At 50.4% G+C, this 10,621-nt stretch overlaps 2 protein-coding genes across 2 annotated transcripts in view; one reads left to right on the forward strand and one right to left on the reverse strand.

The window, feature by feature from the left end:
• Positions 1-6,676, reverse strand: part of MRPL47 (mitochondrial ribosomal protein L47) — a gene marked incomplete in the record, with an annotated part of 10,654 nt that extends 3,978 nt beyond the window's left edge. Inside the window, 4 exon segments of the mRNA XM_015423351.1 lie at positions 1,746-1,842; positions 3,958-4,018; positions 5,789-5,934; positions 6,547-6,676. Of these exon segments, the coding sequence (XP_015278837.1) occupies positions 1,746-1,842; positions 3,958-4,018; positions 5,789-5,934; positions 6,547-6,614 (372 nt within the window).
• Positions 6,677-6,880: 204 nt separating this feature from the next.
• The window catches only part of NDUFB5 (NADH:ubiquinone oxidoreductase subunit B5), a 14,684-nt gene continuing 10,943 nt past the window's right edge, over positions 6,881-10,621 (forward strand). Inside the window, exons 1-2 of the mRNA XM_015423350.1 lie at positions 6,881-7,025; positions 10,348-10,436. Of these exons, the coding sequence (XP_015278836.1) occupies positions 6,899-7,025; positions 10,348-10,436 (216 nt within the window). The 5' untranslated portion in view covers positions 6,881-6,898. The remainder of the gene's footprint in view (positions 7,026-10,347; positions 10,437-10,621) is intronic.

Genomic DNA, 10,621 nt, shown 5'->3' on the forward strand with positions numbered 1-10,621 from the left:
TATACCCCGCCCTTCACTTGGAGTCTGAGAGCGGCTTACAAACTCCTTTCCCTTCCCCTCCCCACAACAGACACCCTATGAGGTGGGGGGGGCTGAGAGAACTCTGACACAAACTGCTCTTTTTCGAGGACAGCTGTGCCAGAGCTCGTGACTGACCCAAGGTCACACCAGCAGGTGCAAGTGGAGGAGTGGGGAATCAAACTCGGTTCTCCCAGATTAGAGTCCGCACACTTAACCACCATTTGCACGAAGGATGCAACCTCAGCCAAAGGATGCCACACCTGCGCCATTGGTTCCGACTGCAGAAACAGGGCTTTGCGGTGGCAGAATTTACGATTCCTGCAAGCTCTGGAACATGGTGACTCAGATGAGTTCAGAGCGACCGAGACGCAGCGTTTCCCCCACCTTTTCTCTTAGCCCACAACGCCCAAATCCTCTTTCGCAGCCTCTAGTATTTGTCAGCTGTACAGGGTAGCTTCCTCCAGTCGGCTGCGGCGCTGTTTAGTGCTAATCCGTCAGTGTTTGAAAGAGACATGATGATGTGCAGTCTTCTTTCGGTCACCAAATCCAGCTCCTGGTCTAACTTTAGGACAGTGTAGGGATTCTGGTGTTTGGTGTGCTCATGCAGGGTCCTGGAAACCCAACCCCCCCCCCCCCCGTCCCCCCCCAAAAACCCCACCCCCCCCCCCCCCAAGTCACACTACACAAGCAACCTTGGCTAAGAAGCTCTACAGCATCGAATCACAGAGTTGGAAGGGGCCCTATAGGCCATCTAGTCCAACCCCCCAGGATCAGCCTAGAGCACCCCAGACGCTGCTGCTTCAAGACTGCCAGGGAGGGGGAGCTCACCACCTCCCCGGGCAGCTGATTCCACTGTTGCACAACTCTGACTGTGAAGACGTTTTCCCTAATATCCAGCCGGTAGTTTCCCGCCTTTAATTTGAACCCATTCTTGCGAGTCCTCTCCTCTGCTGCCAACAGGAACAGCTCCCTGCCCTCCTCTAAGCAACAGCCCTTCAAAGGGAGCAATCATGGCCCCCCTCAACCCCCTCCTCTTCCCCAGACTGAACATTCCCCAGTCCCTCAGCCTCTCCTCACAGGGCTCGGTTTCCAGCCTTTCCGAGGCCACCGGCACCTTTGGAATTCTGGCACAGGGTAGTGGGCACAACCGTGAAAGCCACAAAACGTCAGGGAGTGAGGCTATGCATAACTCGGAGAGTAACATCTTGATATTTTAGGCAGAAGTTCTGCTTAACAAGATGCCCTTTTGAATGAAAATATCTTCTTGCGTGCACGCACCTTGTCCCCCGGCACACAGTGAAGATCCTTGGGCTGTGAGGGCAGTTGCTGCCAAAGCAACCTTTTTAAAGACTGGCAGAGTCAATCAGATTTCCAGTGGCCAGTCGGAAAACATGCTGCACAAAAGTCTCACCTGGCTCCGCCAGCTTCCTACAAACAGCTGGCATGATGACAGCGGGCACCATGGCGCCCGAGGGCACCACGTTGGGGACCCCAGCCCTGCAGGGCCACTGCTGCCGGCAAGCCCACAGTAGGGTGAATGAAGCCAAAGGAAAGGGGGAGGTCGTAGGGGTCTCGTGGGACTGCGGGAAAAGCCCGAAGCTCCCTTTCCTCCAGTCTGCCCCTTCCCTCGAAAAGTCGGGCAAGGACTTCAAATGAGGCTGCAGAGCCCCGCCCATCACACAACCGACCAATCGCGGCCTGTGAGTCTCACAGGCCTAAGTTACCTTTTCTAACCGTTCTGGGCTCGGCATCGGGAGCCTCTGCCGCTTCGCTTCTTGCTCCAAGGTCAAGAGCATGTTCCGCTCTTTGAGGAGAACGTACCTAGGGCAAAGAGGCAACGTCAATAAGGAACGTCAGGTCAGCACGGTGAGCATCTGTGCCCGAGAGCATCGGCAGAGTGGTGTGGTGAGTTAAGAACATAAGAGATGCCAATGTTGGATTAGGCCAAAGGCCCATCCAGTCCAACACTCTGTATCACACAGTGGCCAGAAATGCCAGTGCCATCAGGAGGTCCACTAGTGGGGCCAGGACATTAGAAGCCCTCCCACTGTTGACCCCAAGCACCAAGATGACCGAGCATCACTTGCCCCAGAGTCCCTGTCTATACCTTGTGGCTAATAGCCACTGATCGACCTCTGCAGGGCTCTTTTTGTAGAAAAAGCCCAGCAGGAACTCATTAGCATAATAGGCCACACCCAACAACAGGAACTCATTAGCCTATTAGGCCACACCCCTGACAGCACAGCTCATTCGCACATGAGGCCGCACCCCCCGTGTTACCAGAAGTGTGGTCATCCAGCCACACCCACCTTTTGCTTCTTATTCTGTTTACCTTGTTTGTTGTCAAAACCCAGGGCCTTTTTTTCTAGCAGAGACTCCTTTGCATGTTAGGCCACACACCCCTACTGTAGCCAATCGTAATGAGTTCCTGCTGGGCGTGGCCAACTCGGGAGCCAGCCGGAACGCCGTTCCTGTGCGTTCCTGCCCAGAAATAGCCCTGGTTCTCTGCAAAGGAACATCGTCTGTATATTGACTGACGGAAGCGCGTTACGCTGCCCCCTCTGGATGCTTCCGAGACCACAACAACTGGCAGCCACTTCCAATCGATAAGTGAAATGAACCCTTTCTCCTTGGCCCTCGAGGCCCCGTTCAGGCCCCAGGGCTACGGAAACCACAACGGGGAGAATTCTGGCTGGGCCCACACTCCGGACACAGCGGCCCCACAGCCTCAGCGGCTCCCTCCCCTGCCTGCCCACCCTCTTGACAGCACACAGCCCCTCCCCTGTCTCCAGACACTGTGCTCAGTTTTGCTCCGGCCCAGCTTTCTCCTTGGTGTCCCCTTCCCAAGCCTAAACCCCCACGCTCCCCCCCCCCAGGCTCTTGTTTTTTAGAACACGCTGTCCCACTTTCTTATCTCCTGAATGGCCCCTTAGCACACCCGCATTCAGCCCTGCCTCATTCTGTGCTGTTTCTTTGTCTCACGCGCATACCTGTCACTGCCTCAGTTCCACCTCTCCTCTAGCCTTTCTCTCCCCCATCGGGCTCTCCTTTCCCCACTCATCGCCTCCTGTGCTCCCGCCTCCTACTTCCTTGCCTCTGGGTTTCTCATCCCTGCATCTCCCTGCATTCCAGGATTTCCAAGGCCTCGGCCAGGCCCTGTGTAAGGCTTCAGCTCCCTCCAAACTTAACTTTCCACTCCCTCACAGAAGTCAGACCGCAAAACTTTTCGCTCCCTTAGCAAATTAAGGTATCTCCTAGAGATGACAACTGCCCAGCCAATCTGTTTTCAGAGGCAGCACGACCACAAGTGAAACATCATACAGATTTGGAGACTTGCTATGGAGTGCCAGCACCTCTGGGCAGCCCCTTGCAGACAAGTGGACAGGCCCGTAGCCAGGATTTTGTGGCTTGTGGAGCAGGTTTTTTTTCCTGGTGGGGCTGAAGTTCTCAGAGCAGAAAGAAAAGCCATTTGGCCAATAGAAAGCTGTTACCAAGACAGATCTCTACATTGCAAGCTGTCGACCACTTCAGATGACAGTTCTCAGCTGCTGCAAGTGAATCACTTCCGCCAGCCTAAGCAACAGTTCTGATAGCCGGCAGGTACGGGTGATGACTTCCATAGTCAAGAAAGCTAACCCTTAGGCAGAAAAACTCTCTTAAAAGAGACCAGCTTCTTGACACAGAGTTAGAAGGGACCCTAGAGGTCACCAACCCCCTTGCTCAGTGCAGGAATTAGTCAACTACAGCACTCCACTCTGCTTAAAGGAGAGCACACCTTTAAAAAATGTTTAAAAATGACTGAAAAAAGCATTTACAGGAGAAATTCTTGTGGGGCTGTGCCTTTAAGAGGGCAGAGCCCTCAAAAGCCCCATCCAACGGGCCTGTAAGTGGAGTCCTCTGAAAGAGACAGGAGCTCTTACTCAAAAAATTACTCACCAAAGTTTATGCAGATCTTCACTGCTCTTGCCTCGGAGCTGTTCTACTGTCCAAGAATCTCCTGCAGAAAGCACAGAGCGCACCAGAAGGTGAACAGAGATCAGGAAGGTATTTTCGTGGGCTCTAAGGTTGGCCATTCATAATCTACACTGGATCTATGGCAATAACAGCCATTTGAGGAATCCTTCGAAGGCTTTCCCTTGTATGTCTTGAACCCTGGAATCCATGGCTCTGCGGCCATCTATACGCCTTCGTTAAATCCAAGCCAGGTAACCAAGGAAAACCAGTTCCTATGCCCAAATTAAAAGATACAAATCAATAACAAATGTGCAGAATTGTTACTTTTACCAAGTATAACCAAGTTGAGATTAAAAAGAGAGAGAAGAGCACACACCAATCCAAGATACGTTTGAGCCACTCCGAGCAGCATAACATTTTTCTAAATAAATAAAATGTGCTCAAGTTGTCTCAGGTGTCAAAATGGAACTGGCATATGATTGCCTTGATAAGACTTAGTAGCCTGCCCAGAGCTCTGCGGGAATCCAAGTGCACTGATTCTACATTCAGAATTTTGGAAATTAAGTTCATCGTAAGAACATAAGAAGAGCCCTGCTGGATCAGACCAGTGGTCCATCTAGTCCCACATCCTGTCGCACACAGTGGCCAACCAGTTCCTCTGGACGGCTGACAACGGGGCACAAAGGCCGAGGCCTTCCCCTGATGTTGCCTCCTGGCTCTGGGATTCAGAGGACTAGTGCCTCTGAGTGTGGAGGTTCCCTTCAGTCACCATGGCTAGGAGCCACTGATAGATCCCTCTTTCATGAATCTGTCCAATCCCCTTTTGAAGCCATCTATGCTTGTAGCTACCACTACATCCTCTGGCAGCGAATTCCACATTTTAATCACTCTCTGTGTAAAGAAGTATACGTAGATGTTATTATTTTGCTGTTTTATTCTACTTTCAACAAAGAATTACTTCCAAAGAATTTGAAATGATTTTGGAGCATCATGAGAGAGCCTGAGATCAGAAACAAGAGACGAGACGGAAAATGGCAGCAGGGGGCACCAAAGCCTCATTTAGTGGCCACTGTAATCACAGGTTCTTAATTTTCACCAGTCACTGCCCCCTGCGTAGGTAAGAGGGGTTAAGTTGCAGCCAATTTACGTTGTCCCCAGCCACTGCCTTCCTCGGTGTTCTCCCACTCGAGTACTGACCCTGCTTAGCTTCCAAGATCTGATAAGATCGGGCTATACCATGCCCCCTCCCCCTCCCAGTATTTCCAAGCTCTGCTTTGCATCCATGGGGGGGGGGGAGGTGTCTACATTTGCTCTAGAAACTCTTATGCAAAATACTAAACTGTGTGCCAAAACAGCAATTCTGCAGGTACAAGGGAAAGACACAAACCTACATATAACAGGCTTAAACACTGCAGCAGGCTTAAACACTACTATTCACTGCCATCGTCTGTCCACAGTCTCAGGAAGGGGTTTTTTTGTACATCACCTAATACTGATCCTTGTCACTGGCAATGCTCCCTCTAAGCTGTGGAGTCTTGTGAGCAAACATTCTACTTTGTGAGCTACCGGCATGAAAGTTGTGAGCGAGCGATTTGGCTGTTGCACACATTAGTTTGCGCTGGAGCCATCCTTCCTGAGCCAAGGCAAAAATGTGTGAGCCAGAGGCTAAAAAACAGTGAGCTAGCTCACACTAACTCAACTTAGCGGGAACCCTGGTCACTGGTGGAGACCTACCATGTGCCAAGCTGATACTCCACCACCAAGCAACAGTCCAGTCGAGGGACCAAAAGGGACAAGATCCAGCCCCTCTTACCAGACTTGATTTCTGTCTCTCCCCAGTTTTTTGGATCATCAAAAAACTCCTCCAGCCCTTTCAGTGGGAACGAAACGTGCAACGACGCACAGGGAGGGAACAGCTCCGCTTTCGCCGCCTCCTTCTGCAGAACATGGCGGGTTAATCTAGAGGGCAAGATAAGAGAAGCGTCTGAGAAAGCCAAACGAGTCCCAGTCGGTGTCCAGCCGAGCTTCCCAAACCAACACTTGGGGGCAGGCTGCAGGTTTTTCTTTTCTTTTCAAATAGCATTTTTATTGAGTTTTATATATTTTTACACCCTGCATTACTTGTTAGTTGCATACAGTATCTTTCGACAACATCTAATGAACAAGGAGAGAAATGTTATCCCCACACGCACAATACTTGTTAATAAAACACAAAGTCTCTATATTTCTGAGGTGGTGCATATAATCGGGGTTGACAAGCAGTAAGATATTCAAAAAACACAAACCATTTTTCAAAAAAAGTATTAACACCTTTCGGGTTGTCAAAAGCTATTAATTGCATAGCGATTTTATCTGAAACTATCAAGTCCCATAGTTTAGATCTCCATTGTGACAGATTTGGTACCTTAAACAATTTCCAATTTAAAGCAATTAAGTTTTTGGCTGCAGGTCTTTCCTCCCCCGGGGCTCCACAATGCCAAATGCACCCCGCCGCATTCCCTGCCCCGAACAGTGCCTGTTGCCGCAACACAGAGCAACCCCCACCGCTCCCTCGACTTCTTCTGTGCCCACCTGGACGACGCGGCTCCGGCCAGCCGCAGGACCCCCGAGAAGCGCCGGCAGAGCGCAGCCACCGCCATGACACCGCCTCTATCCCACAATGCTCAGCTGCGATAGCTCGCCATGACAACCCTTCTCCTTCGCTTCCCACAATGCCTCTCGCTGTAATCGCCCCCCCTCCAGCGCCAGCCCGTTTCTAAGATGGCGCCGGTGGCGGCTTCCTCCCCACCGTCCCGCTCCTGCTCTGCCAAACTCAATCATGGCGGCCGCAAGTGCCCATTTCCGAAATGGCGCCCGTGCGGCTTCAGCCGTATTCGAGGCCGAACGAGCCCGGGGACCTCCCCCTCGCCCGCCAGATTCGGGCATGGCGGCCATGAGCCTCTTGCTGCGGGCCGCGGTCGCTTTGGGGTCCCGGCGGCCCCTGGCTTGCTCAGCGGTCTGGGGTCGCGCCCCCCTGCTGGGCAGGGCTATCAGTCGCTCTGGAGTCATCGGTATGCGGGGGGAAGGCCGTGGTGGGGACCCGCTGCGGGTTGACCTTGAGAGGAGAAGGGGAGGTTGATATTGTTGTCGGCTCTCTTCCTGGCAGGGTTCTTGTGCCTTTAAGAAACACGCCGCAGGTAGAAACTCAACGGGTGAAGCCGTTCTTGCTACGTCTCACCTGGTGGATTTCTGCCTGCCCTGCCGCTCCATTGAAAGGATGGAAGTTTTGTGTCGCCTGGGGGTGGAAGCAAAGGCGCTGGCTCTGCTTAGGGGCAGGGGGCTGAAGCCTTGAATGGGGGAAGCCAGCACGGCAGCTCTAGCCAAGGGCTTTCATGTCAGAACTGCTCCTGAGCTCCAGTGGAGAAATGCAAGCTAAGAAATTGTGTCCATTCCAGTTGAGTTTGGCCTCCAGCAGTGGGCTGCTGCTCACAGTGGCAGGTAGCAGGGCCAGGGGCCAAGACAGCCCTGTAGCTAGGGGATTTTTGGGGAGGGGGCCGGGTGGGGGCCGCCAGCTAATAAAATCAAAGTTAATTAAATTACGGGGCCTGGAGCTCCCTGCTGGTGCCCGCTGGAGGTCACCGCCGGCTGTGGGGAGGACACACTTCTGGTGATGTCAGGGGGTGTGGCATATGCTAATGAGTTATGCTAATGAGTCCCCCTAGCTCTTTTTCTACGAAATGACCCCTGCTCATAGCATTCAGTTTTCTGACAGGCAAGTCAGAGGTGGTGAGTTGAGGCACTTTGGGGCCAGCCTGGGAGGGAGGGGCCCAGAAGAAATGCTAGGGGGGCGGGCCCCATGGACCCCACATTAGCTACAGGCCTGGGCCAAGACCTGTTCCGAAGGCATCATGAAGGGCTGCTTGTCACCATCAAAAGCTAGTATGGTGCAGGGGTTAGAGCATTCATCCCAACGGGGTGCCATGATGCCCTCGGATGCATTTTATGGCACCCACTTTTCCCTTCCCTAAATCAAAGAGCCAGTCCTGGCTTGCCTTCATCTCACTAGAGCCGGAGAGGCTTCTGGAGAAGCCAGGAAACGTCACTTTCATGTCTGCAGGTGGCACCCGTTTGGAAATGGCTGCCTCCATCATAGGGCTTGCAGCCTGCTAATGTTTGTGTGACTGGATCCAGGACTCATGGCGGTCATTTTAATTGAGTGCCCACTGCTTGTTCTCAAAATACCATAAATGCTTGCAGGTTCAATAGCATTGGAGACTCCTGTGTTAGAGTGTCCACTTAGGACCAGGGTTCAAATCCCAACTCAACCATAAATTTCTCTGTATGACCGTCGGCCAGGTATTCCCTCTTGGCCTAAGATGCCTTCCGAGGTTGTCATGAAGATAAAATGGAGCATGCCACCTTGAGCACCTTGGAAGAAAGGCAAGATCTAAACAAAACAGGTTGCTGAGGCAAACAAGGGATTAATTTGAGTTGTGTTGGAACCAGTTTTTTCAGAGCTAAACCTTGTAGTCTGCAGAGCAATTGCAAAAAAGAAGGTCTTCCCCCCCCTACCATGCAGGGTATCTATATGTTGTGTCCAATGCTAGAGCAGAAAGTTGTAGTACTAGAATTATAGAGTTAGAAGGGGCCATACAGGCCGTCTAGTCCAACTCCCTGCTCAGTGCAGGATCAGCCTAGAGCATCCCTGACAAATGTTTGTCCAGCCGCTGCTTCAAGACTGCCAGTGAGGGGGAACTCACCACCTCCTGAGACAGCTGAGTCCACTGCTGAACTAGTCTTACTGTAAAAACAAATCTCTAATATCCAACCAGTACCTTTCCACCATGGTTTTCCAAGTCCAATCCTCTGCTGCCAGCAGGAACAGCTTTCTGCCTTCCTCTAAGTGACAGCCCTTCAAATACTCGAAGAGTATCCTCAGAGTGAGTTTGTGAGAAGTGGAAATGTTTATGCCTGCGATCCAGTGAATATAGAAAGAGCGATCAGCTGACTTCAGTTATCCATGTGGGAACGGAGTAAAGGATGCTTCACCTTATTAAGATTACAGGTGCTGTAATTTTGCTACGCAACAGCCAGTATGCTGCCAGTTAGAGGACTGGGTACGTGGTGGATGTGGGAAAGCCACCTTCAATTCTTTTTTTTTTTACATTTTATTAGGATATAATAAACAAAGTCAAACATAAGTCACAAACTTTTATACTTATACATCCTCCCCCCCCCCCCCCCACAGTGCTCCAACCTCCTGCTTCTGCTCCAACCTCCTGCTCATTACTTAGATCATCTTCATCCCACCCTTCTATTTTTTCTTCTTCACATATCCATAGGTAACTTCTCCCTCCATTTTTGTTTCTATATCCTAATCTATTTTTTTAATATCTGTTAACTTTCAATAATTGTCAAAGCTAAATAAACTATCCCTCACATCCCAATTCTTTTCCAGATAGTCTTTAAAGTCTTTCCAGTCTGCAATGAAGTCTTCTGCTTCCAAATTGTTAAGTTTCCTTGTCAATTTGTCCATTTCAACCATAAAAAGTAATTTCTTGATCCAGTCCCCAACTTCAGGCACTTTATCCTGCTTCCAACATTGAGCATATGCCATTCTGGCAGTTGTGATCATGTACCACATCCATGTCCTTTTTGCCACATTAACTTCCTCCATTTTAAGTCCCAAAAGTAGTATTTCCGGTTCTTTCTTAAATTTACATTTTACAATTTTTTCCATTGCGGCATGTATCTCAGCCCAATACCATTTTGCTTTTTTGCAGGTCCACCACATATGATAAAACGAGCCCTCTACCTTTTTACACTTCCAACATTTGTTTGACATATTACTATTCATATTAGCAATCTTGAAAGCCACCTTCAATTCTTGCTCAGCCTGCAGCTTACTGGGTAGCTTTGGAGAGCCCTCAGCCTCATAAGGTTGTTGTGAACCTTAAAACGAGCTTTTCTTTGTTTTTCAGGGAATGAATGGAACATATAAGTGATAATGAGAATGAATGAATGAAGAGAGAGGGGTCAGGTTGCCATCACACAGCTGCAGTGTCCCCACTGGAAAAAATTAAAAAATTGGTTGGACAATGAGGCTGAACTCATAGAACGTGTTCGGACAAGGCTAGGTTTGCCTGCTTCAGATTGGGAAATACCTGGAGATTTTGGGGAGTCCGAGGAGAGCAGGATTTTGGGAGGGAAGGGACTTCGATGTGGTATATTGCCATAGATGCCACCTTTCAAAGCGGCCATTTTCTCCAGGTGAACTGAAGATCGGCTGTAATCCTAGGAGATCTCCAGCCACCATCTGGAGGTTGGGAATCGTAGCAAAGGCCTGAGTGGGCAAGTGCTGATTTGTACTAACGCTCTGACTTAATTTGGCAGCTCCAGTCCGCCACAGCAGCAGTCATGGGAAAAGAATGTTCGTCATCAAGGCAACAGAGTTCTACGATAAGCGATTCTTGCGCTTGTTGGTGAGCTTAAACTGTTTGTTTTTTTAATCATGTCATGTCATGCGAGACGTTTTGACTATAAATAGTATTCTCTTAGTTCTTATGGATTTTCCGGGCTGTGTGGCCGTCGTCTTGGCATTGTAGGACCTGACGTTTCGCCAGCAGCTGTGACTGGCATCCTCAGAGATATAACACAGAAAGATGGA

The sequence above is a fragment of the Gekko japonicus genome, unplaced genomic scaffold (genome assembly GCF_001447785.1).
Source record: "Gekko japonicus isolate JY-2015 unplaced genomic scaffold, Gekko_japonicus_V1.1 scaffold1556, whole genome shotgun sequence".
NCBI classification, from domain to species: domain Eukaryota; kingdom Metazoa; phylum Chordata; class Lepidosauria; order Squamata; family Gekkonidae; genus Gekko; species Gekko japonicus.